Source organism: Plectropomus leopardus, chromosome 16 (assembly GCF_026936395.1).
Source record: "Plectropomus leopardus strain MGB_pleo_1.0 chromosome 16, ASM2693639v1, whole genome shotgun sequence".
In the NCBI taxonomy this organism is placed as follows: domain Eukaryota; kingdom Metazoa; phylum Chordata; class Actinopteri; order Perciformes; family Serranidae; genus Plectropomus; species Plectropomus leopardus.
The window spans coordinates 8,802,859-8,830,353 of NC_142191.1; the positions used below are offsets into that span (position 1 = coordinate 8,802,859).

Here is a 27,495-nt window from a genome sequence, read left to right on the forward strand (position 1 = left end):
CTTTCTACTACAGAAAAACAAAGACAAGTACTTTGAAATTTGTTTTCATTTGTCAAGTTTGAATTGCTCTTTCACGAAAGCTTGTATAGGCTGTGTTTTATGCTATTTAGAAACTAAGTGTTTCATTATTTCTGGTAAATGGCCCCTTTAGATGAGCTGAAGATGCCATTATATCTGTGCTGTGTTTTAAACCCTCAGTGTGTAGACCATTGCAGTAGCATTCTTTGCTAGCTAATGAGACTTATGTTAAATCACATTAAAGCAGTTGTAACAATATCTTTATATCCCACTTGATCGCATGAATTATGTTTTTTTGCTCATAGTAAGAACCCCACAGAGGATGGAGTCCAACGTTTTAATGTGTTTTAAGTTCTTGTTTCTGTTTATCGGTTGGTAATTGCAAATTTGTCTCACTCTCAAAGGCATAGTTTTCAGCAAGAAAGCTCTTTTAACCCCCTGTACCCTACATGCCCAGCATCAAAATGCAGAAAAAGTTAGCAATCAGCTAGCAGATAAACATTTATTAGCTAAAGAGATGAGCAAGAGAGATGTTTCCCTCAGAAGTTGGTAGAGACCAAAAAATATAGACTTAAGTATTGGACTTGTAAATTCACCACTTGTCTTGTACCATGATTTGAAATAAATGCTAATTTTGTGCTGTACCTGCTGGGTGTGCCACAAACATTTGCCAACATGTTTACCATATCAACTTATTAGTCAGTATGAATGTTCTCAGTATCACATATTGCATAAGAATAAATGTTTTGTAATGAATGTTGTCAAAAAAATAATATATATGGACAACTACATTCAATAAAGTATACCAGATTTGCTTAAAATAACTTTAGTTTTCCAGTTACAACCATTTCTCTTACTCGACAAGTACATTAAAGGTCTAGTGTTTAGGATTTAGTGGCATCCAGTGTTGAGGTTGCAGATTACAATCAATTCTCCCACAGGCCAACATGTGTAGGAGTACTGCAGAGCCTGACATGAAAACAAGTGTTTGGTTTGTGTATTCTGGGTTACTGCAGAAACAAAATGGAGGACTCTTTCGAAGAGGACCCACTCTGTGTGTAATATAAATGACTTTAAAAAAAAAAACCCAAATTTGTAGGGGATTCTAAAGTAATAAAAATATGGTAATGAATTTTATATTCATTTTTTGACAATAAATGCCGCTAAATGCTACACACAGGACCTTTAAAACCAAAGTTAATACCTAAATAACCAGCTGAAGTAACGTCATGGAATACTTGGCATGTAGTTTGCAGTGAATAAAGTTCTTTTAGACAGTTAAAACTTAATATAAATAACTGTGCAATTGTTGGGAACTAATGCCATGCACTATATAAACCACTGCTTTTTATCACAACCTAATTAGATAATGAGACATACGTCTTTATCCATGATCTGTTAGTAACATTACCTATTATCCAAAAGTATATACACATGACTTTAATAACAGTACTGCAAAGAATTTACAGTGTCTGCTGCCTGTATCTTCATGGTTTTGTCCAAAACACAATATTGTTTCCCCATTAGCGGAGAGCACCGGCCAAGAAAACACACACCTATTTTCTTCAGAACAGCCCTTACTTTGGCATGCAACATGAATCCTCTACTGAGGCTGCAGAAAGCCGTAAAACACAAGTTCAAATTGACCACAGGATTAGATTCCTCTTTTCTTTCAGAGCTGTGGGTGATTTGTTTGTCTCTCATCAAAAAGAAGTCCATCAGCATGCAGCAGTGGGGAAAGTCCCTGATGTGAGTTTCTGAGGAACTCTAGCTAAATGTCACTAAGCTGATATTTAAAAAAACAAAACAAAACAACTGTTAGATTTCATGCAAATGAACAAAGAGTTTCTGGAAAGTTATGTTACAGTGCCCTGTTCTATTGTCTGGATTATTTCAGGCTAATGCATGCTTGTTTTTCATCCAGGACTCTTTCCTAATATCAGCCAGTCAAATGGTTGCAGATGTACATCTGCACTTTAGAGTAAATGTAACAGTCACAGTTACTCTGCTTATTTAGGCACAAGTGTTAAACCTGCAGTCATAAAATGTTTGTGGGTTGAGTAACCAATTTGATTGCTCAACACGGGCTGCATTTGAGTTCATGAGAGACACCAAGTTTACTCTCTATCACTTTACTAACAGAAGCAGATTATGGTTTATGTTTGTACACTGGTGTGTGTACAAATGTCTGTGCTTGTGCATGTAATTACGGCCCACACGCACCTATATAATGAATGCACATTTCTGTTCTGTTTTTAATTTTTGCATGAAATGTATTTTCTCAATGCAAGCACATGAATCCTAAAAAACACACTTAAAGCCTATGTGTCAGACGTCATGATATAACTTTGATCTGTCTGCATGTAATTTGTCTGCAGACTGATGTCATTGTGCGTCCAGAGCATTTTGCTTCCACTGTCACTTCAGTCACAAGCACTGCATCAAGCCAACGTCTGCTGCACTAATGAATGCCTCAACACATGTGTGTGTTATGCAGTGGTGGAGAGGAACTGAGTGCATTTACCCAAGTACTGTACATAAGTAAAAAAGTTGAGGTATAGTTTTTTTGTGTATTATCTTACATGTAAGAGGCAAATATTGCACTTTTAGTTGCTTTTCAGATTAAAAGTTGTCATACCTTTCTGTCCACTGAAAACTACAAATCTTTATTTTCAATAAAAATTAATGTTTTTTTGGTTGAATTGTCCTTCATTCTAAGTTATATAAATTCCTTATACCTCCGCTTAGATTAGCTGGAAAATGGATCATCACAAAACTGAAACAGGGCTATTTTCCAACCTCACATTTAAGTGGTATGAGGTTCTACAAAATGATTATTTTCTGTAGAATGAACTAAACAGCACAGCCTTAAACATCTACAGCATTAAAATTAAACACACATTATTAACATGTGAAACATTAATCCAAAAATATCATATTTAACATTTTAGAAAGTTTACCGTACAATTTTGTAAGGTTGTAAGTAAATGTTGCTGATAATACTTGCATACTTTTAGTTGAAAAACTTCACCACCCCAAATGATCATTAATATATATCAATTACTTGCCCTGTGTTGTATTAAATTTGGGGGGAAAATAGTTTTTCTCAATAGTGAACAAAGAATCTAAAACCAGTAAAAATTCTTGATGACTCAAAGTCATGGGTCAGCATTTAACAACAGCAAAACTAAATCCAAAACACATGCATTTTTGCTACAAGTGTAATATTTAAAACACTTTCACATAAAATTTCTCACAGAACAACGGATAGTGCACTTGCGCTGTGTAATTATTTTATAAAGAAAGGTTTCAGTGAAAATGTTCGGTTAGTACTGAGCATATGACTGAATAAATTCAACTTGAATTATACTGTTCATGTTGTGTGAGAGTTAACAGATATTTTTATATAGTTTTGCTATTGTTAAATATGGACTCATATGACTTCAATTTATGAAGAATGTTTGACTGTTTTGTTTTATTTGTTGAAATTTTTATACTATCTCCATGGAGGTATGGGGGGCATTCTTGCTAAATTTAATGTAACACAGGGTGAGTATTTGACAAAAAAATGATCATTTTGGGAGAGAAGTATTCCTTTAAGTATGGTTTTGTTATTTACAACAGAGTATTGTCACAGTGTAATATTACTTTTACTTAGGTAAAGGAAGTAAATACTTGCACCACTGACTTATCTGAATTTGTTTTGTCTACCATGTCAGACATCTGAAGTGTTTGAGTTTCATTGCGCTTCCCCATTCACATGAATTTACATCCTGGACACCATGTTAAGTCAACAAAACAGAAGCAACACATCCTCCAGGCTTTTTCAGAGACAGTCAGAGAAATATTATTCTTGTGGACATAAATATGCAGCAATGCTGCAACTGTGTTTCAACCAATATTCAGTTGCATTCTGAAAGGCACTTCATGCTATTGCATAATTATAGTTTTCAGTGCATGCACTTTAATACCTGTCTGACTCTATGACCCTTACGCAAATCAACAGGAATGCTCCGTCTGTATAAAACAACTCATCCAACAACATGTGCACACACGAGAAATGAACCAAACACACATCCACACCCACCTCAAGATATTTTTCTGATTGTTTCATCTCATAAATCTTTCTCCCCCAATAAACTTTTGAAAAGAAAGTAGCTAAACACTGCAGATTTATGACAGTCTGATATTTGCATAGGTTTGCTGATTTATACTGGAGATATCCGAGCAGCTGGAGATATCTGAGCATCCCAAAAGCCACGTTATCAATAAATATCATATCCCTCGACTCAGCAGGTCACATCGAGCCTGAATATTCTCATTAGACTGGTGCTGAGGGGGAAACTTTTCACTTAGCTGCAAAATCCCACTCAAACTAAGAATTACTGTTGGACATCAACCAGTAAAGCTCTATTAGAAGACACGAGGAGGAGCAGAAAGCCAAAGTAAACCAGCTCCTCTTCTCCTCACTCCCTCTAGCACCTGGCTTCTCTGTTCATACAGCCAGCTGGAAGAAACCTGGAGGAGAGAGATAGACAAACACTCTTGATGTCTTTCAGTAAAACTTAACAGAGAGACAGTAGATAACTTGAAAGAAAGGGCAGGACAGGACAGGACAGATTAGTAACTGAAGGATGAAGGGGGGGGCAGCAAATCCTAGATGCGTGAGAAGAGAGGAATGAGGAGGCAACAGTGAGTCATCTACAATCCCAGGGCAATAATGTAACTGTTATCTCTAGTCCTCTACAGACTTGACCCGTCTTATTTTAAAAATTCTCATTACTTCATGGCATCAGCTTCTTCTTCCTTCCCACATCCTCAGTTATTAGATTATCTAGAATAATAAAGCATTTTTAAAATTTTACTGACTGAATATTCTGACTGGGTTGTAGGTCTTTATAGGTCCAGTGTGTAGGATTTAGGAGGATCTACTAACAGAAATTGAATATAACATTCATAACTATGTTTTTATTTGTGTATAATTACCTAGAATAAAGAACTGTTGTGTTTTTATTAGCTTAGAATCAGCCGTTTATTAGGAGCAGATCCACTTCTACAGGGTCCACCAGCTGCATTACCATGTTTCTACAGTAGCCACAGGTCACAGTGACCTTTGACCACTAAATTCGGATAAGTTAATTCTTGAGTTCAAGTGGATGTTTGTGCCAAATTTGAGGAAATTCCCTCATGGTGTTCTTTAGATGTTGCACTCATGAGAATGAGATTGACCCAAAATCACAGTTACCTTGACCTTTGACCATCCAAAATCTAATCAGCTTAGTGTCAAGTGCAAGTGGACGTTTGTGCCATATTGGAAGAAATTTCCCTCAAGGTGATTTTGAGATTTCACATTCACTGGAATGAAATGGACAGACTGACAACAGGTGCAGAGGCATTCAAAATATTGAGCGGCAGCACCAGCAAGTTGGAGACCGTGTGGACAAAATGTGGATAATTAAAAAAAAATATATATATATAAAGAGGTCAAACATAACATCACCTCTTCTGTCTAGGCCTCCTTTTTTCAAATTGTAGACAGAAAAAGTCAGGCCTGAAAAATGTATTACGTGCAGTTTTGTGTGTGCTGGGGAGTCAGAGGAGGATATGGTAAACTCCGGTAATTACTGATCCCTGATGAGGGTAAATGGAGGTATTACAGCAGCTCACATCACAACAGCAACAGCAGCAACAGCAGCAGCAACAACAGCAACAACGGCAACAGCAACAACAGCAGCAACAGCAGCAACAACAGCAACAACAGAAGCAAAAGCAACAACAGCAACAACAGCAACAGCAACAACAACAGGAATAGCAACAGCAACAACAACAGCAACAACAGAAACAACAGCGGCAACAACAGCAACAACAGAAGCAAGTGCAACAACAGCAACAACAGCAGAAACAGCAGCAACAACAGCAACAACAGCAGCAAGAGCAACAACAGCAAGAGCAACAACAGCAACAACAGCAGCAACAACAGCAACAACAGCAGCAACAGCAGCAAGAGCAACAACAGCAGCAACAACAGCAACAGCAACAACAGCAGCAACAACAGCAACAACAGCAACAGCAACAGCAACAACAGCAGCAACAACAGCAACAACAGCAACAACAGCAACAACAATAGAAACAGCAACATCAACGGCAACAGCAGCAAAAGAACAACAGCAGCAACAACAACAGCAACAGCAGCAGCAGCAGCAACAGCAACAGCAACGGCAGCAACAACAACAACAGCAGCAACAGCAACAACAGCAGCAACAACAACAGCAACAGCAACAACAGCAACAGAAACAACAGCTACAGCAGCAACAGCAATTACAAGGTTTGTCGGGTCCGTGCCTTTGTTCTGTCGACCCAAAATCCAAAAGCCCCATTAGTCTGAAAAAATGCCCAAATGGGACAAAAACCCATTTCTCCGACAGCCCATTATCCCAAAAACAAACGCTCATTATTCCGATTTAATCTAACTTTTAGAAGGGAACTATTTAGGGCTTCCTTCCCAGAGTCATTGCTGGTTTGAATGCAGTAAAAAACTTTTACATTTGAGCTCATTTTATAGTACCGCTGACAGATAGCTGACTTCAGTAATGCAAATCACAAACCTCGGCCAAAAAGAGCGTGCCTGGGTGTGTGCATCACTATTCCTCTGGAAACATTTCCAATGTGATGTGATGTTGTGCATAATAAATGTGTTGTGGAAATTGCAGCATGTTCTCAAAATGTTGCGCATGTGTCTTCAAATTAATAATGATGGTTTCTTAATTTTTTCTTGTGTTTTTTCTATTTGCATGTATTTTTAGCAGTGTTTTTGCCCCTGTTGTCCACCATATACCTGTGAAGATTGATACCACTCTCAGCAAGAAAGCAAACAAGTGCATTTCTCAAAATGTAAACTTTTCATTAAACATCAGACTGTTGAGAAAAAACAGGAATAAGCTCTGCGTTATTGTAAATACTCCTTGATTAGATGAATAGAGAAGTGAGCTGGAGTTTATCATGGTGCAATCAGTGACTAAAATCTAATTATAATTTGAAAAGCACTGAATGTGATTTATAGGCACCATAACCGTAATCACACCATAATTTATTCTTTGCATGACAAAACAGCATTTTTTCACTGCGCTGCATGTAGTGCAATAACAGAAACATAATAAAACAAATATATGTTGCATAGAGGATGTTTAAATTTGTTTTCACGCTCACAAACACTACACAAGCCTTTCAGCTTACATTTAAAAATGGTTCTGTCTCAGATGACTTTTCCCTTTGTGGGTCAAGAAAGCCCCCTTCCGATGACTAAAAATGTGTGCTAAAGATCATGAAAACTGTAAGCAAGCATCTTGGCAGCAGCACGTACGCTGAATTTAGAGGACAAGTCATCTTTGCATGGGAAAGGGATGCTTTCTTTGTTGAGTGCTGGCCAGAGAAAATCCTGCCAGGGCCCAAAGGAGCAGCTGGGGGAAACACTGAGTCACAAACGGCACATACACAAACTGTCTCCTGCAGCAGTCCTGACCCTTTGGTTGGACTGCTTTTTATTAACAGTGCTGTCTAGACAGGGTTCGGCACAACAAGGATTATGAGGTGACCCAGCCTGCTGTCCACACAGCCGGAGGAGAGAGTGAAAATGGTGGCGCTTCCTCGGCCTCTCAGGGCACGACCTGTAAATTACTGCAGGAAAAAGCCCCCCTTTTCAGCCACTCATAGGGAAACACCCCCTGGACCCCCTGGATCACCAAACATATCAAAGTATCAATCCAAGTCCTGCCAGAAATTAATGAAAAGAGAGCACATGAGGTGAACTGGCTGAAGAGACAGAGGGGAGGAGAAGGAGAACAAAAAGATGCAGTGATGGATGTAGCCAAATATCTTGAGACACACCAGTAGAAGAACAGCTGAGAGGTTTATTGAGAGTTATTTGAATAGAAACTAAGCTGAGTAACAGAAGCTGTTAAGAAAATGAAGTGAAACCTTTCACAATGACAAAGAAATTCTCTGAAAGCTATATTTGGAAGCTGACTGTTACTGTGCAGGGAAACTTTTCCTATACCACCAAGAAGACATTACAATGACCAACACGTAGTTATATGAGCACACAGTCAGACGAAGAGCAGATAACAATGTCTTTACGTGTACTCAAGTTTTGTGCATAAGAACCAATAAGATATTTGTACTTTACTTGAGTATTTCCACTTCATGTCAATGACTCTGCTCCAATTAAGAAGAGAATATTGCACTTTTACACCATTTCAATTCTTCGACAGCTAGTTACATACAAAAGACATGATGAGCTTATAAAAATATTTTACATTGTTAAAGATTAAACCAGAGTCGTGGTCTAGATTAGTGGTTCCAAACTGGTCTAATAATGAGGTCCAGAATTCTGCTCAAGGTTCATTTATACTCTCTTTATGTATGAAAATAGATACTTCGGTTTCAAAAGTTGTAATCCTCACTGCCGTAATACTTCCATGTGTCCTGTATATTGGCATAAATACAGCCAGTAGACGGCACTGAAGGGCGAGGTCAAGAGTTTCACACAACAAACGAGGAGACGATGGAGCGTTGTCGACTGCAGATGTCTGTGGCCATTATATACATCTCAACATGTGGACAGAGAATTATTTTTACTACTTTCAGCTTATTAACATACAACAATATACAACAATATTACCAATTTGTTTTGTTCCACCATTATTTAAATTTCTTTGTCGTATCCTGCCGTCATACCTCTATCGAACTATGCTACACTGCCTCCACTATCTCCAGTAGTACTGCTCGATTTCTTTAATATCCATAAGCTCTCCGAAAACTTGCACAAATATGGACAAAGTGAACGCAGAGTACAGTCAGAAGGCCTTAGTCATCAGTTCAAGTACTGCACATGATAAATTACCATATATTTAATTTTATGACACAAAATGTATGCAAAATATTAGCTTAGAACATAAAAAAGTAAAACCTATTACAAGAATAAACAAAAACAGCACTTCAAAATAAAACTCTGATTTTTTTTTTTTTTACAAATTTTACATGATCATGAGTCACTTTAGGTCCATACAGAATGGACACGCAACCCACTTTTGGACCACGACCCACCAGTTAGGAACCACTGATCTAGACCACCTATAAACCAAGACTAAGTCATGAATAAGTATATCAAGACTGAGACAAGATCAAGACCATGAAGGGTCGAGATAAAGTCAAAACCAGACCAGTGTGCGTCTCACACTGCATGACACACTTATGATAAAATGTTGATCATGCAACACATAGTCACTCCTCAAACTGATCTTAAAAATCCACATCCCCAAAACACCCACAGAAAACAAATAAAGTTTCCTCTTCATTCGCCTCTTATTGCTTCTGTGGTTCACACTGATATGCAGCTGTATTGCTTTTTATGTTTGAAATGGCTTGACCTGCTGGCAGTTGGTTTGGCCCTGATGAGTGTCTAAATGCACCTAAGTAACCCACATATAGGGTGACTCATGATTAATACCTCATTTTGCACCAAGGAAAGTTCAACATAGACTGAAACATTTGCATTTCTGCATCTTTTAACATTTAAAAATCCAGACAACAGTCTAAATCTTTTTTGCTTTCTTTGTGCAAGTTCTCCATAGCTGCACCATATGTAAAAGTGAACCATGACAAATGTCTTGATTAACTAATCAAAAAGCATTGCCGAGAGGAATTTCAATTATTTTCTGTGAGCATACAAATACAAACAAACACTAGAGAGCTAGAATCAACTTAACCAATAGTTTTTCAACACTCATTTTTTAAACAGGCAATTTAGTGGTACCCCCTCAGTTGTGGTCTTGCCCAGTCTTGAAACTAAATCCTGAAACTTTCCAAAAGTGGTCCTGAGATAGGTCTCAAGACCAACACTGATCTTGAGTACTGCAATATGAGATTAAACTCGTAAACTAGTGCAAAAGTTTGAAAAAAAAACAAAACCCAAAAACTTAAAAAAAAGTAGTGCACCAGTAACAGTAACATAAAGCTATAATATAATTATATATTGTTACAGTCACAAGGGACATTTTAGTACTTTAAGTACTTTTACTTTAATATTTTGAGTGCATTTTGCTGATAATACTTTTGCAATACTAATACTATTATGTGTTATGCCTTCTTGCAAAGAGATGAGAGAACTGATACCACTCCCCTCTCGTTCAGAGTGGTATCAGTCTACTAATGAACAAAACTTTTCCTTTAAGTAGCAATTTTAATGCAGCAATTTTAATAGGAGTAACTTTACAGTGTGACACTTTTGGTCGTGAAAATACAAAAGTAAATTTTATCATTAAGTGAAATAATAAATATAACACATTCTCACTCCCGAATACAGACATATGGTCAGAGACCCTACAAGTCAAACTATGACACCTCTGGTACCCCTCCAGCATCAGTTTTGGACGTTCAAGGATTGAGTGTCAATTATGCTCCTCACATGCATTTTGTCTTTTCAAAATAAACATTTGTTTTTAAAGGAAATGTACAGTTTCTGCTTTTTAAATGTATACTCTTTTCAAAATAATTTTACAATGTACATTATAAAAATACCTTAGTTTTGAGATTTGCTTCTTTAGGTTTAGGCAACAAAAGTACATGTTTGGATCCACCTCCGCTCTCTGCAGATGTCTATGCTTTTTAAACCACGTCAGTGCCAAAAAATGCTGCAAACCAGTGTGTTGGTATGTGATGCAGAGGGCTACTGACCAAGCGTCTGAATCTGACAAGCTGGGAGTAACACCAGGTTAATATACTGTTGATGTATTGTAAATTGTTTCTGTTTAAAATGACATACCACTATACATCTACACAGTTTACAGGAGGCAAAATATATACAATATACAACACCAAAAAATACAGTGAGAGCTGACGAATCTGCCAGAAAATATGTCTACATTCAAGTAATCCAAGACACAAAAAAGGAATACATGAATGAATCAGTATAAGAGTTTAAACATCTTATTGTTTTAGCAGAATAGCTCACTCACTCTTTGTCCTTCCTCTTGTCTGTCTTTATGTCCCTCTGTTGCCGAACATTGAAGACAAATGGTCAATAGTCTCATTGAATGCTCTCCAACACAAACATTATTCAATCTTTTCATTAACTCTCTTTTCCTCTACCTGGATCTCTCCCTAAAAAGCTAACATGCTAAGATATGCTATGTCATTATCAGTTAAAAAAGACATTATTTCACTGTGATGGATAAGGCTTTATATATCAACACACAAACAAAAAAAACATGCATTTTCAAGTAGAAATTTAGATAAATTAGGTTCACTTGTTTTGTATTGGAAATTCAATCGAATCAATAGTTTCCATGTTGATCTGTTGACTCTTTGCCTGATTAATTTTTCACCTTTTTTTCAACCTGTTTTTACAGCTCTGGCTGAGAACCACGTGTAATCAACACAGAGTTCATTTGAGTGGAGATGTTGCTTAGCCTCAAAGTTCACCAGTAAACCACAAAGCATCCACAGCTTTCGGTGACTAGTGAGAAACACACACTCAAACTGTCTCTCTGCAGGAGAGATACAATCTTGTAACTAAAAAACCTTTCGACATTACCACAAGCGCAAAAGTAGTTCCTCTAAGCATTATCAAGGTTCTGCAATCTGTACAGCTTTTCATGGAGCAGGACATGTCAAAAGATTTGACTTCCAGGAAAAAGGAGCTTTTGCATTAAGGTTGCCTTTTTTCGCACACAGTGCACAATTTTCTAGAAGCAAATGCATAAAGGAGAGGATTCACGCAGCTATTCACAAATGCAAGGGCTCCGACAATGCTCGAGACCTCGTCACAAAACTTTAACAGGTCCTGGTTTCCGAGTGAAGCAGCTACAACACCAAGCACATTTATGACATGATGTGGCATCCAGAGGACAAAATAAGTCACGATGATACTTGTGACCAGCCGGGTCGTCTGTGGGTTGTTGAAGAAGGCTGCCTCATTTACTTTTCTGTAGAGGCCGATGTATAAAAACGCCACAACAGAAATTGAGGCAAATCCTGTCAGGGTCTCTGCCAGCTGCACAGCCACCTGCTGGGTGCTGGAAGAATAGACAGCTTGGCAGTTTATCCAGTGCCGGTCTTTCATCAGCTGCCGAACCACTAGAGATGGGACGGAGAGGATCACTGCAACCAGCCAGAGCAGAGCCAGAATCCTCTTTCCCACTTGATCCAAGCGCTTCTGCAGGTGCACCACAAGTAGATAGCGCTGGACGCTCAGCATCGTCACAGTCAGCAGGCTTCCATAAAGGCTGCAGTAAATGAGATACGCCAGGAGCTTACAGCCAGCCAGGCCAAGGATCCAGCCGTACAGTAAAGTGTAGATCCACAGGGGCAGGGTGAGCAGGCAGAGCAGGTCTGATACGGCCAAATTCAGCATCAGATGCTGACTCAGCCTGGACAGGTGCTGCCAGTTTGGTCTGAGGATGATCACAGCGATGTTTCCAGGAACTCCCAGCAGGAAGCAGACAGACAGTACCATTGCAGGGACCAGACCTCTGGAGTCCCAGGAGGGAGCAGGTGGATGTCCAGGAGAGGAGAAGTTAGAAGGGACCACAGTGGAGTTGAGTTGTTCCATGTTGGCAGAGAAGCTGAGTTATGAGAACTGAGCCACTGCGAGGGCAACTGTGTGGTCAGTCAGTTAAAGGAACAAGAAGCTCCACTTTGATATGTTCAAAGGGGAAGTAACTATAAATGCACTTACTGGTCCTAATGAATTTGTATTTTGTTCAGACATCACACATTTCGTCACAGCTGTGCAGTTTTACATTGCTCCATCTGATGCATTTCCCCTCATTCTGTTTCCTGCACGGGACTCTACATGTGAAAATGATGCCAGAGTAACAGTATTTTCCGCATAGTAATCTCAATTTGTTTCTTATCTAACGTCATTTGACGTCACGCTAAAAACAGCAGTCACTTCAGAGGAGACAACCAGCAATTGATTTCAATTGCAGATATGCAACAATGGCAAACTTGTTTATTTCTGTTGTCATTTTCAGCCATAACTGTAGCATTTTTAAATATATTGTTAGCCCTTTTAAACCTGAGCAAAAAAAAGCTTAATGTCTTTCTAAAACAAAGTAAGAAGGCAAAACGCAACTTTACAATAAGTAACAAAAAACTTTTTTAAGAATTTATTGCTTAGCATTTCATTTCTTTAATTTTATTTTTGTTATCTATTTATATATCCTATGTGAAGCGTCTTTGAGGACCCTGCATATAAGTCTGATGTATTATGATTTATATTATTATTAAATTACAAAAAAAAGTTACAAGAAAATAACATTAAAATTATCAAACAAATAAATTAATAAAAGTAAAACGCAAAAAAACAAACAAACAAGAATAGCCTAAATAAGAAGTCTAAACAATTAATACTGTGTTCTGGAAATATTCTATATTTTATTTAATTATTTATTGATTTGATTTTTTTTTTTTTTTTTTAAATATTTCTCTCTTTTAAACTAATTTTCAGGTTGTTTTCTTGTCACCATTTACCAATTTTTTGCCAAGTTGCTTATTGCCCTTTTCCCCATGTTTTGGAAAGAAATTGATTCCAAATTAATCAGGTTTTGAAGGTTTAAGTGCTTATGAAAAGTGTCTGATAACAGCACAAGAAAACTGATGTCCAAACTGATCATCATATACCGCCGCTTTGTCAATGATTTCGGCATAAGATACAGATGCCAAAAGCCACCTTGCACAGCAGTATGATACACCGCCGGGCAGGGTCAGTTTGTAACGTGGCCGGATGGAACCTTTGGTGGTGTTATGACGTGCCACCAGTCGGACGGACAGCTGCTGGTGCGGCAGTATGATATGCAAACGGGCGTTGGCGGTGGATAACACAGACAAATGGAACCTGTCACAGCCATATTATTAGCTGACAGATGGTGTCAGGTTGAAATGCTACCAGTAACAATGTTATATAAGGAGCACAGGGGTACCTAGAGCGCGGGTGGAAGGGGCAGTGGATGGGTCCAACAACCGCAGACTTTCACCCGGGAGGACAGTGTTTGCTTCCCATATACATTTTTTTTTTCTAACCCAACTACGTGCCTTTTAAGCCTAATCCCATGTGCTTTCGCTGATATCCCAGCATTGGGTACAGCCTCCCGAATCGTCTACAACAGACGCAAAAGGATACCTAGAGTGTAATATGTAGCCGCGGAAGTCCACTGACAAAGTGGCGACATGTGACGACTTGGGATGAGAACATGTTGGAAGATTGTGTGAAGTGATAGATGCTTTCTTAGGCCAGAAATAAACTTTAAATCTGGACTTGTATATATATTTGCAATAAAAACTTTCAGGTGATTTACCCCAATTAATCCTGTTTCCATCAACACCATCTGTCTGAGTAACAGTAATAATTGAGCCTTTGATTGATGTGAATGTGTGCCTGCATCATTTCAATTTTCCCATCATGTCAAACTTTTAAATAATGCTGGCTGAGGAACTATGTGCTTTACAGACCTATTGTGTTTTTTTTATTGCTGGCTGAGTGCAATATGTGCTATGTTCGCACAATACTGTGTTAAGTGTAACTGGGATTGTGTGCAATGATACATCTAATGTTTTTATTTGTTTGTTGTGTTTTTAATGTAACAGTGTGATTATTTTTTTATCATAATTGTGGAGGCATTATATGTGCAGCACTGAGTCCAATATGTATATGGTATGGTATGATATGGTATGGTATGGTATGGTAAGGTATGGTAATGTTATTTTGACTCTTTGCCTGATAAAGTTTTTGACAAACCTCTACTTTTACAGCTCTGGCTGAGGACCAGTTGTAATCAGCACACAGATGATCGAAGGAAAATATTGCTAAACCTCAAAATTCATCATCATCTGAAGCGCTCCACCCTCACACTGTTTCTAAGCCGGAGAAATGAGATCATATGACCAAAGATGCCTTTTTTTCTTGGTCCTGCACTCTATACACATATCAGGTGGCTTTTCATAGATCATTCTGAGAGATGATTAAACTTCCTGGAAAGGCTAGTTTCTGTATTAACAACAGCACTAATGTGCCCTTTTTTGGCATACAGTACACATGTTTCTAGAAGCAAATGCATAAAGGAGCGGATTCACGCAGCTATTCACAAATGTCAGCGCTCCAACAATGCTTGAGCTCTCCACATAAAACTCCAGCAGGCCCTCACTTCTGCTTGAAACAGCTGCCACACCAAGCATATTTAAGATAAGATATGGCACCCAGAGGACAAAATAGGTCACGATGATAGTCGTGACTAGCTTTGTGGTCTGTGGGTTGTTGAAAAAAGCATCCTGGTTCACTTTTCTTTTGAGGCTGAGGTACGCAAAGGCCACAACAGAAATTGAGGCAAATCCTATCAGTGTCTCTGAGAGCAGCACGGCCACCTGCTGGACCTCGGAAGAGAAGACAGCATGGCAGGTTATCCACTGCCGGTCTGTGGTCAGCTGCCGAACCACTAAAACAGGGATGGAGAGGATTATTGCAACCAGCCAGAGCAGAACCAGCAGCCTCCTCCTTCCTCCCTGATCGAAGAATTTTTGTAGGCGCACCACCAGTAGATAGCGTTGAATGCTCAGGACTGTCACAGTCAGCATGCTGCTGTAAATGCTGCAGTAAATGAGATACGCCAGGAGCTTACAGGTCACCAGGCCAAGGATCCAGCCGTACAGTAAAGTGTAGATCCACAGGGGCAGGGTGAGCAGGCAGAGCAGGTCTGATACGGCCAAATTCAGCATCAGACTCTGGCTCAGACTGGACAGGTGCTGCCAGTTTGGTCTGAGGATGATCACAGCGATGTTTCCAGGAACTCCCAGCAGGAAGCAGACAGACAGTACCATCGCAGGGACCAGACCTCTGGAGTCCCAGGAGGGAGCAGGTGGATGTCCAGGAGAGGAGAAGTTAGAAGGGACCACAGTGGAGTTAAGTTGTTCCATGTTGCAGCTGTTTATGTTACAACATAAACAGTTTATGTCAAGAATTAAAATTTGACTGGTGAGAAAGTACATTATAGATATATCTGTGAGGAATTCAAATATTATAATGTGCTATTACTGCCATTGATTAAATGTAGAAAGGGCTTGCCATATTCTTACTAGTCACAATTGTAAGCCATTGTTTTATAACTTAATCTTGACTAGTTGTAATTCTAATTAAAGATATCTACATTTCAATTCTCGCCAGTTAAAATGTTATTTTTTGACATCAACAATTAGATTCTTAATAGTTTTAATACTACTAACTGTACTACTGTTCATTGTAGATATCTGTAACAACTTGTACAACTTGTCAACTTTTATCATCGACTACTAATAAAATCAATTCTAACTTGTCAAAATCACATTATAGATATGTGGGCTTGGAGTTCGAAATCACCAAGAGGCAATTACTACTATCTATAATTGCTATCATCGCTACATATCAAATGATTGAAGGGCTTGCCTTACCAGACTGATGTTACGTCCGTTATGAACATCCCCACAGCACCAAATGTTGGTCTTACCGAAAACTGAGCAAGATAACTTTCTACATCAGCTTCAGGACTTTGCTTTGTCTCACACACTGACACCTACATCGTCTACCACTTGACACCTTTACTGCTACTTGTTCGCCCACACAGACGCTACACCCTCACTCTACTACAAATAGCACAAATGCATCAAACTGTGTGAAGCTGTGCAGGTAAAGTAACAAACTCATCACGCTACAGCAACAGTAAATGCTTTACTGTGATGCAGCCAAAAATAATGTAAGTCGGCCAAAGACCATTTCACTGGAATCGCATTGCTACTTTTCAAACCGACAGCATTACTGAATTGTATATCTTGATAAAAATCATGAAAATGGGGAAAATTATTGTGATCATATTTGCCATCCTATGCTGAACAGATAACCTGCTCCCCAGGAAGTATACTTTAGAGTATTGGATGAATGACCATGAGATCATCAGAAAAAATGATCCCGACATGGACAAAGTCCTGAGGGACAGGTGAAGCAAGTATATATTATTATAGGTTAGTTGAATCATTTTATTGTTCCAGGCTTTCTGTTTGCGGTCAGACTTAAAAAAAAAGAGCTTCTAACAAACGGAGAGATCATTTCCGACCCTAAATCTATGCAGTGATTTCTGGCATCGTTGCTGATTTTATAGTCTGATTTCATCACTGCAGCTCAGAATAACATGACATTCCTGAGTGGCGATCACTGGAAACAAAAACAAAAATGAAAAAAATAAATAATCCATACACACTGGTTATTAGCTCCTGTGATTATAGACCTCATCAGTTATTAACTACTTTTTCACTCTACTTCAGCAGCAGAAACATGCTGGCAAGAGTTTTATGTGACATATTCTGAGTAGTTTCTTCATTTTTCAACTTAATAGCAAAAATACTCACTCCCAGACTACGTATTTCATATACAGCCTACTTACAGGTCTTGGCCTACTTTTTATATTTGGAATTTATTTGCAGTGCTTCTACATTTTTTTGTTCTGTTGTAAGATTATAGACTTTCATTTACATTTGTGATGACTACTTTTTGCTGTTCAATGAAAACAGCTTCACCACAGATAATCAGTATCACCACTGCATCTAAACACACTGCTCCTTTGCTATGAAAGGGGCAAGTTAATACGTTTCTTGCATCTGATCAGGATCCTCTGGGGCACATCCTGTGTGAAGTTTTCTAAGTAAAACTGGTTGGATCGCAGCATTCAACCCAGAGCACATTGGAGAGATTATATATCTCATTCGGCCTGTGTACACCTCGGGATCCTTCAAGAGGAGCAGGAAATCATTGCTGGGGAGATGGATGGATGGATGGATGGATGGATGGATGGATGGATGGATGGATGAATGGTCATTGACTGTATATGAATATGTGAAGTCTTCCATGTTAGTCATGGGAAGTGTTATTCAGGTGTAAACTTAAGATAACCATCTATAATCTAAGTTTGTTTTTCTTGTGTATGCACCATGACATCAGCTGAATGGAAATTAGATCAGCTGTTGCTTAGCAATGCGATTCCAGTGAGTCAGTCTATACGTACATACGTTGTGCAATACGATTTGCACATGAAAAATAGTATTTCTTTGTAATTTGCTCCAGTTTGAATGCAGCACAGGAAATGATCATGCTTCTCTGACTGACTGACTGACTGACTGACTGACTGACTGCAGTTGCACTCACTGGCTCAGTGCACAACATTCAGCTTCTCTGCCAACATGGAACAACTCAACTCCACTGTGGTCCCTTCTAACTTCTCCTCTCCTGGACATCCACCTGCTCCCTCCTGGGACTCCAGAGGTCTGGTCCCTGCGATGGTACTGTCTGTCTGCTTCCTGCTGGGAGTTCCTGGAAACATCGCTGTGATCATCCTCAGACCAAACTGGCAGCACCTGTCCAGTCTGAGCCAGAGTCTGATGCTGAATTTGGCCGTATCAGACCTGCTCTGCCTGCTCACCCTGCCCCTGTGGATCTACACTTTACTGTACGGCTGGATCCTTGGCCTGGTGACTTGTAAGCTCCTGGCGTATCTCGTTCTCTGCAGCATTTACAGCAGCATGCTGACAGTGACGGTGCTGAGCGTCCAGCGCTATCTACTGGTGGTGCGTCTGCAGAAGTTCTTAGATCAGAGAGGAAGAAAGAGGCTGTTGGCTCTGCTCTGGCTGGTTGCGATGACCCTGTCCATCACTCGTTTAGTGGTTCGGCAACTGACCGAAGACCAGCACTGGTTAAAATGCCAATCTCACTACTCTTCAGAGACCCAGCAGGTGGCCGTGCTGCTAACAGAAACCCTGATAGGATTTGCCTCAGTTTCTGTTGTGGCGTTTGCATACATCGGCCTCCACAGAAAAGTGAACCAGGCAGCCTTTTTCAACAACCCACAGATGACCCGGCTGGTCACGAGCATCATCATAACCTTTTTTGTCCTGTGGATGCCATATTACTTCATTAACATTCTTGGTGTGGCAGCTGTTTCACTCAACAATGAGCGTCTGTTGAAGTTTTGTGTGAACAGCTGGAACATCGTTGCATCAATGACATTTGTAAATAGCTGCATAAATCCACTCCTTTATGCATTTGCTTCTAGGAGCATGTGCACTGTGTGCTGAAAAAGGGAACAAAAATACTGTTGTTAATGAAGAAGCTCGCTGTTTCTAGATGTTTAATCATATGACACAGCCTGATCTATAAAAAGTCAATGAAAGATACTTGAAGGAGTGGAAGGAGAGACTTTTCAGTGAACTTGGAGAAGCTGCAGAAAGAGGACAAAGTGAGGACAAACTGGATTAAAGGTGAATGCATATGTGCACATATATACAGGCTATATTGCTTTCTTACTGCTATAAATCAGTATATATATGTTTTTTGGGGTTTTTTTTAGAAAACATCCTGTCTTTTAAACATCACATTGAGTGTCGTGCAAAAACGTTTAGGGTGAAGTTTGGTTTTGATATAGAAACCAATTGTGTTCCTCTTTTTGGTAATTGGAGAAACTGGTTCAAGCTAATCTTTTGTCAGCAGTTGATTGTGACATTTTACACACGCACACAAATGTATCTTGCTTGAAAATGTTAGTACGAGAGTTTGTATGAGAACGTGGGCAGAATGAATACAGGTACACTTTTCTTTATAATATATGATTTAAATATGTACTTTCCTGGCTACTGAATGCTGCTAATTTTATTGATTTGTTGTAAATTGGATGATATTGTAAGTATTTTTTGTTTGTAAAAATCTTTATGTTGTTTGTTATTTTGTTGTGTCTTTAGTCTGTTCTTTTATGTAAAATTCGTCGTGCGGCTGTCTTGGTCAGAAATGAAAAAGAGATTTTGAATCTCAGTGGGATTATTGCTGTTATAATAACTGTAAGTTATTTTTTGCATTTTTTTTTAAACAAACATGATAAGTGAGGCTGGATTGCATCGTAGTTTGTATGAGAATGAGGGCAGAATGGAAAACTGGTGTACTTTTCTGTATAATATATGATTTAAGCAAACAAATAAATAAATATTTATTTAAAGGACTACTAAAGTGTCGACTAATAACTTCTGTTGTGTGACACAGCACAGTGGGCAAGCTGTCTGAATCTTTCTGGGTTTATCCATATCAAGGAAAAATGACCATAGATTATCATCGTCATCGACGCACTTACCAGTGACTTATCCCATTTAAAAGAGTACCAGAATCTTATGAAAAACTGGAAAACCACAGTTAACCCTGAAGGTACCTCACTAACCTATAATCCTGCTTAATAGTACAGCCTCCTCTTCATAGATATAAATGTCTCATTCTGAGGTAACAAACACACAGTGATTTACAAACGAATGAAAACAGTTATATAAAGAAATATTTCTGCCAACAGCTGCCCCTAAATCCTGCACACTGGACCTTTAAGAACATACTGACCATGTTGACCTAAAATTTGAGATTCAGAGTTCAGTCTTTACCAGGAGCAGACTAGGACTAAAATCTAGCCTGGGATTTTGAGATGGACAGGCCTTTTTTTAGATATCAATTCATGGCAGTAATTCTGGCAGTTTTTGTGGTATAAACAGACTCTGACACAGAATGATAATATATACTCAAATAGTACATATATAGAAATTGCTTTGCTACTACAGGTAACCACACAGCGCTGTCTAAAATAATAATTATGTAATCAGAATCTTAAGTAAACATAACAAAAATAATACAGAAATACGGTGTGCTAATGTATTTCAGTGTTTCCCCTACCATTATATGGGTCCCCGACCCAACGAGACACCCCACACACATTTTTTTTTAAATTTAATATATAGTACCAAATCACAACAAAAGTCATCTAAGGTCACATTTTACATAGGTCTAGACCAGGGGTCGGCAACCTTTACTATCAAAAGAGCCATTTCTGGCCCAAAACAAAAGAAAAAAATAGCTGCGGGCAACACAACACATTTAGTCAAACTAATATTATTAATGGGTCTATATGAGCATTCATTAATATGTTTTACCACTATTTATTATTTTTTGTTACATTAACTTTGCTGTGTTGGTGGTAAAAATGAACAGATCTATCCATGCACTGTTAACTTCTCCATTTTCCTCTTGGACTTCTCCTATCTTGGATTTTGAATCCATAGATAGTCAAGCTTTTTTGATTCAGGACCGCCCACCACTTTTGAAATTTGGCAAAATTTAGCAGAAAAGGCACCAAGGCCACTGAAATATGATGCATATTTTAGTTAATGAAATGCTAATACATTTTCACATTCTGTGTACAGGCTACATATTTTTGCAACTGAAAATTTAAATGAAAATCTTTAAAAAATAATTGCATCAATCATTCATTTCCATATAATTTTTAATCAGAGACACAGGAGCCACTGGAGAGGGGCTAAAGAGCAACCTGTGGCTCTAGAGCCACAGGTTGCCTACCCCTGATCTAGACCATTTTTTAAATTAAATTAAGTAAATATGCTTGTGTTATTTGTCTAATTTATGTCACAGTCTCTACTGGGTCGCTATAGGTTAGACAAATGCCAACTTCTGTATACTATCAAAACATGTACAGTTTGTCAATACAGTGCTATAATAACAAATGCTCACACACACATGCACACGTAAACACTCAGTGTTTATCAATATTATCGAAATCGACATGCAGCCCCCCAAAATAGAGGAAAAAAATGTGTAGCGAGAAATGCAAACAAGCAGCTTATCATCAAAATCAAACATTTTAAGACAGAAACAAACAGCCTCCTGAGGTACAGAGAGATCAATCTTAAAAACCCCAAATAAATGGATGTTGTCCTACCTGCCGTCACCTGGCTGGAAGGAGGCCTCAGCAGTCATAAATAATAAACCGCGCAAACGTCCTCGGTCCTTCACGAAACAAAACATCCGTCGATCCGGCGCATTTATCCTCGTTTTGCGCTTTTATCTTAATTCTTTTTTTGCCGCATGCGTTCCTTTCCAGCTCCTGTCGTCTTTTTTTGAAATTTTCGCTTGTTTACTTTTGCCGCAAAAATTTGAAACTGATAGGAGGTCCTGCAGAAATTCTTCTTCTGTTGGGTGATTGATTGCAGACTTGGCGCGTTGCTGCCCCAAGCGGTCAATACCGGTCATTGCACCCTAGCTGGCACCTGCAGTGAACAGACTACACACGGTGAGTGACTGCTGACATTAAAAAAGAAGGATACAATCAACGAGCTCCGGTCGGTTCGGATTCGAATGGTCCGAACGTTCGAGAGCGTTCTCGAACTTCCTGATGCCTCGTTCGATCCTGTTCTTTACCGTGAAAACAGCCGCTGATAAACTACTTTTTGTGACTTTTGCCATTTGAGTGTTTTAAACGCAAAGTGACAAAAGGGAAGATCTTGTGATAACGTTACATTCATGTGATGTCATAATAATGAAAAACAAATCGACGTCACGAAATGAGCCAATTTCCTTACAGAGAATGACTTTGGCAGACGTTAAAGTCGCATATTAGAATATAACTTTTAAACATCTTAATATATTTTTTCAAATTGTATTGCAATTTGCGGGATATTTCTTGCCAGACTGCTCAGAAATCAAATCGTTTTTCTTAAGTTTTAGAGGTTTCAATGCTTGTAAAGGGCATTTGAACGCAGCAAAAGAAAACTGCTGTAGATCCAGATGTTAGATGGTTAACTTTTTTTGTCGGCAAAGTGAACGTGCAAAACATCAAACCTAAATTGAAGTATTTTTTCTTATTTTTCACAATGAATAAATATTACATACACTTCAAAGCATCATATTTTATGTCTCCATCTGCTGGTGGGCCATGTTAATTCCCCTACAGAAGAGACTTCTGATCACTAAAATTAGGTGGAGGAAATAAATAGATAAAGCCTATCAATATCGGCCAAATTAGTTCTTTTTATATTGACATATCAGATTTCGGCAAAAAAAATCCACTTGAGTGCATCCCTAGTAATAACTGAGCCTTTGATTAATGATTGTGTGTGTGTGTGTGTGTGTGTGTGTGTGTGTGTGTGTTTGCGTGTGTTAAACATCTAATCAAAGAAGAAGGAGGAGTTCCTGCTCTGAATGAACTCTTTTGCACCGAGCGGAGGGACACTTGTCAAAATAAACCAACGGTGGTTAAAACACAGGTTCCCCGAGATATGCAGCGTTGTGTGTATCTGGAAACACTTCAAACGTCAGCTGACATAAATCTAAACTTACATTTTTGACCGCAAACGCACCGGTTAAACACGCGCTCAAAGGTAGCATTTTGTCTGTGGATGTCTGTAAATAACTTCAACATCTAATTTAATTTCCTTCCACAGAAAGCGTCACTGTTCTGCAGCGTATTCAAGATGTATTAAAAATATTTGCAGAATTCGAGAAAAAAATACCCCAAATTCCCAGCACATGGTTCCACTTTTGACCCAAAATGTCATCACATGATCAAAACCTTCATTCATGCTGGCCCCCTCCCGGCTGACTCCCCCCTGTCTGTCTGTCTGTCTGTCTGACTGTCTGTCCATCTGTCTGTCTGTCTGTTTGCTCGTCGCTTTTTTCTGCAGCAGAGTGGGATGTAGAGTTTTGAGGATCTTGCACGCAGCCTCTCCTCGCGCTCCAGTTTTTTTTAAGTAAATGATGGGAGCCAGTCTGCTGGAAGCCGTTTGGATGGAGAGGCTTTTTTATTGATGAGAAAGGAGAAATTTTACAGGAACTTTTGGGGGTGTTGCTTTTTTATGTCCGCAGGTAGGAAAGTTTAAGGTATTTCGTGACAATCTGTTCAAAATAGAATCACCATGTTTCCTCTTAATACTGCTTGCAAAGGTTTTTCCACATCTGCATCTTATTATTCTTTTAAGTTTTTATTATTACCAGTGCTGTTTCTTAATTATCTTGGGTTTTAGACTAATATTCTTCTATTTTTGTTTATCCAGCCAGGGGGAATTTTGTTCTATGATATATGACTCTTTAAAATAAGCTCATATAAAACTATTAGACTTATACAAATAAAAAAAGTCAATATTTTCGCCAAAAATTTTCTTTGTATCATTAAATTGATGTTGCATGTAATGAAGATAGCAATGCTTGTATTTTAAACTATATATGAATGTTTCAGTTTGCAGACATCTCATGCAAAAGTAAAATATCACAGTCGCATTTTGCTGCTTAGTGGTTTATTGTTTAGAAATAGAGCTTTTCCGCCTCCTGCTGGCCACACAATATTTAAAATATATAAAAGCAACATCAATGCCACTGAGGTAACATGCAGTTGGGGAAGTCACTTTGAGCTACCAATTACTGCACACAAGGGAGCTACACCAGGGAGAAATTTAGTCAGCTAAACTAAAGCTATTAAGAAAAAGGAGCTTAGTTTAGTTTAGTTTACAAACTACTTTGTAAAATAAAAAAAGAAAAGAAATAAAATAGAATAAAATAAAATTATACCATTAAATTACAACAAAATGTATTGCAAAAAAAAAGCCCTGTGCTAGTTTAACTTATGACTTATTATGTTTAGTTGTAATTATTGCAAAAAGTGCCCACATGTTTACAGGTGATGAAAACAAATAAAAAAGATCCTGTTATTCATGTGAATGTGCAAGGAATGTCATCTAGAATCCAGGTGGAAGTATTGCACCTGTTACACAGGTAAAATGGATAAAAAAGGAACAGTGTGAATCACCAAGCTACTGCAAAATGTAGTTAAACTACTCATTCAACTATATGTAGTTTATCACTCCCTAACACTGTGTCTCTTCCTTTTCAGTGAGATGGGATCCAATCGCTTCCTGTGCGCGCTGCTCTGTGCAGCAGCTCTGACACTTTCTGGAGTTTTGGGTAAAGATGGGATCAGCAAGGCGCACAGGTGGACCAGACAGAGCGTCCCACTGCTGCTGGAAACACACACAGAGCCTCTAAACACAGCTTTGTTCAGAGGGCAGGAGGGAGAGGAGAGAGGAGGGACACTCTGTGGAATAGAGTGTCAAAGCAGCCTGCCCCCTCTGGACCAGACTGAGCAAGAGAGGATTCTGGGATATGAGACTATGTATGACAATGGCACCCGCACGCACACAGATATCACTTTGCGGGGTTTCAACAAGACGTCTGCAGGAACACCGGCCCGCACACGGGCTCACACTCGCAGGAAACGACAGGTTTATGGACCTGATGGACGCTTTGTGATCTCTGACTCGCACTTCATCACCAACTACCCTTTCTCCACCGCCGTCCGTCTCTCCACAGGCTGCTCCGGCGTCCTGATATCCCAGAAGCACGTGCTGACAGCGGCACACTGCATCCATGACGGGAAGGACTACCTGGAGAACGCCAGGAGGCTGAGAGTCGGGGTGCTGCAGCTGAAGACCAAAAAGCGACGAGGGGGTAGGAGGAGAGGAGGGCGGCGGAGGGGTGGGAGGAGAGAGGAGGTGGAGGAGCAGGTGATGGAGGAAGATGAGGAGCAGAATAGTATAGATGGAGATGTGGTGAGTGGTAGAAAGGGAGGCAAAGGCAGGAGGCGCAGGGGAAGAAGAGAGGGTGATCACGGGAGTATGGGTGAGTCAGAGAGAGGGGGGAAACGAAGAAGTCGTATTCGACGCAGTGAACCTGGAAAGCAGCCCGTCTTCCGTTGGACACGAGTCAAACAAACCAAAATCCCTCAAGGATGGATCCAAACCAAGAGCTCCACCAAATCACTGTCCCCCGACTACGATTACGCCCTCCTGGAGCTCAAGCGACCCCTAAAACAAAAGCACATGGAGCTGGGAGTGGCGCCCTCTGCCACCTTTCCAGCACGGATCCACTTCTCAGGCTACGATGCAGACAAAAGTCTGCTGGACGGGCGTGGAGATGAAAAAGTGGTCTACCGGTTTTGTTCGGTGGCAAAGGAGTCTGACGATTTGATGTACCAGCACTGTGACGCGCAGCTGGGCGCCACAGGTGCAGGCGTTTATGTTCGGCTGAGACAGGAGGCAGGAGGAGAAGGCAGGGGAGGGAAGTGGCAGCGGAAGGTGATTGGGGTGTATTCAGGCCATCGGTGGGTGGAGGTGGAGGGAGGCGAGCAGAAGGACTTTAATGTTGCAGTGAGGATAACTCCGCCCAAATACGCCCAGATCTGCCACTGGATCCACGGAGATCCAAGTCTCTGTAAGGAGGTTTGACCGCAAAGCAATGGATCAAAGAGACTCAAACATCTGGGCCTGTGTTTGTGATTTTTTAAGTCTTAAGAATTGTCTTAAATTTTCACTTATGAGTTGTTGTTTTTTTTTTTTGTAGTAAAAAGTAGGACTTAGACGCTTTGTACAAAGAAGCCGACCTCTGAGAGCAGACTGCGGTGTTGTCAAACAAGGATTAAAATCTGCCCAAAACAATCCAGCCAAGGACTCCTAAAGAGATAGAAAATATATATTTCTTTGCACCCCCTCATGTATGTCCCTGCTGGACATACAGAATACCCATAAATAATGCATTGGTTCAATTATCTGCAACACTGCACCTAAACAAAATATCAAGTGCAAATCATGAGAAACAGCTCAACTGCCAGAAGAGACTATGGACATTGTACGTTTCTGCAGACCATCAATATGTTACATTTACATGTTTCATACATGTCATGTCAATGTTTCTCAAGTGACGCAGTGCATTAGCTGACTTTCTCATCAGGAGGTGGAAAAGATGTTGGATGGTATGTTACCTCCATGCAGGCGAGACACCTGCCAAGCTGCAGGCCACTGTTCAAGACCAACAAACAACAAAACCGCTGTGATCTAGCCAGTCATTGCTGTGTTTCAAGCAGCTTTTTAGGCATGCAGAGCAGTTGCTTTTTAAAGACACATGTTTGCTTTTCATGCCAAGATAGTGGCACAAAGAATCTTTCACTTCAACCATACTGGCCAAGTACTGATCTGAGAGCAGCTCACCTCTTCAGTGACAGTTAATCAGGCAAATCTATAATCTAGGACTTAAGCACGTCACTAATTCTGGATCTGTGGCCTGTTCGGCCATTTGTCAGTTTATTTAGTGACAGAAGGGAAATCCCCATGCAGTAGATCCTTGAGAATGATTGGAAAAAAAAGGCTAAAAAATAGACAATTATTTGTATTTGATCGTGGTTAAATTCTTCAGTTTGTAGGAGAAATCCATTATCTAAATACCACCTTTGTTTGTCTCTAAAACACCTAACTTATATAACTCTGAAACTGTAAAAGACAACATTTTCTCCTATGTTGCGAAACTTTCCATGTTTCACAATGTAAACACTTTGCTTTGTTTACTTTTGTATAGACACATGCATAAGTAAAACCTGTTGGTCGTCATTTCACAATATTAGGTCTACACAGCATATACATGTATTTTCCTGATGTTATTTTGTCTGTTACTGAGCAGAAATGTTCATGCCACAATCACTTTTTTGTAAAACAAATTCATGCCGACAACAAATAAAAATGCTGAGCTTTCAAACAAGCCGACAAAAG

The 27,495-nt window shown here is 39.4% G+C and overlaps 4 protein-coding genes across 5 annotated transcripts; 2 read left to right on the forward strand and 2 right to left on the reverse strand.

Moving 5' to 3' along the window:
* Positions 1-7,905: 7,905 nt before the first annotated feature.
* On the reverse strand, positions 7,906-12,720 carry LOC121955826 (leukotriene B4 receptor 1-like). Its single transcript, XM_088089617.1, has one exon. The coding sequence runs from the start codon at positions 12,623-12,625 to the stop codon at positions 11,723-11,725; it is 903 nt and encodes a 300-aa protein (XP_087945743.1). The 5' UTR covers positions 12,626-12,720; the 3' UTR covers positions 7,906-11,722.
* A 2,358-nt stretch (positions 12,721-15,078) lies between these two features.
* LOC121965592 (leukotriene B4 receptor 1-like) lies at positions 15,079-20,628 on the reverse strand. 2 transcript variants are annotated; one of them, XM_088089620.1, is made up of 2 exons: positions 20,609-20,628; positions 15,079-15,991 (listed from the first exon to the last, which is right to left on the reverse strand). In XM_088089620.1, the coding sequence occupies exon 2, from the start codon at positions 15,982-15,984 to the stop codon at positions 15,079-15,081; it is 906 nt and encodes a 301-aa protein (XP_087945746.1). In that variant the 5' UTR covers positions 15,985-15,991; positions 20,609-20,628. The 2 variants fall into 2 exon arrangements, with proteins under 2 accessions (XP_087945746.1, XP_087945745.1); XM_088089619.1 differs by lacking the exon at positions 20,609-20,628 and having other exon boundaries at positions 15,079-15,682; positions 15,812-15,984.
* On the forward strand, positions 18,177-20,070 carry LOC121955828 (leukotriene B4 receptor 1-like). Its single transcript, XM_088089618.1, has one exon. It carries the CDS (start codon positions 18,274-18,276, stop codon positions 19,162-19,164), a length of 891 nt encoding a protein of 296 aa, XP_087945744.1. The 5' UTR covers positions 18,177-18,273; the 3' UTR covers positions 19,165-20,070.
* A 2,950-nt stretch (positions 20,629-23,578) lies between the features above and the next one.
* Positions 23,579-27,484, forward strand: LOC121955759 (inactive serine protease 35-like). The gene is made up of 2 exons (XM_042503835.2): positions 23,579-23,770; positions 24,792-27,484. The coding sequence occupies exon 2, from the start codon at positions 24,796-24,798 to the stop codon at positions 26,179-26,181; it is 1,386 nt and encodes a 461-aa protein (XP_042359769.2). The 5' UTR covers positions 23,579-23,770; positions 24,792-24,795; the 3' UTR covers positions 26,182-27,484.
* The last annotated feature ends 11 nt before the right edge of the window (positions 27,485-27,495 follow it).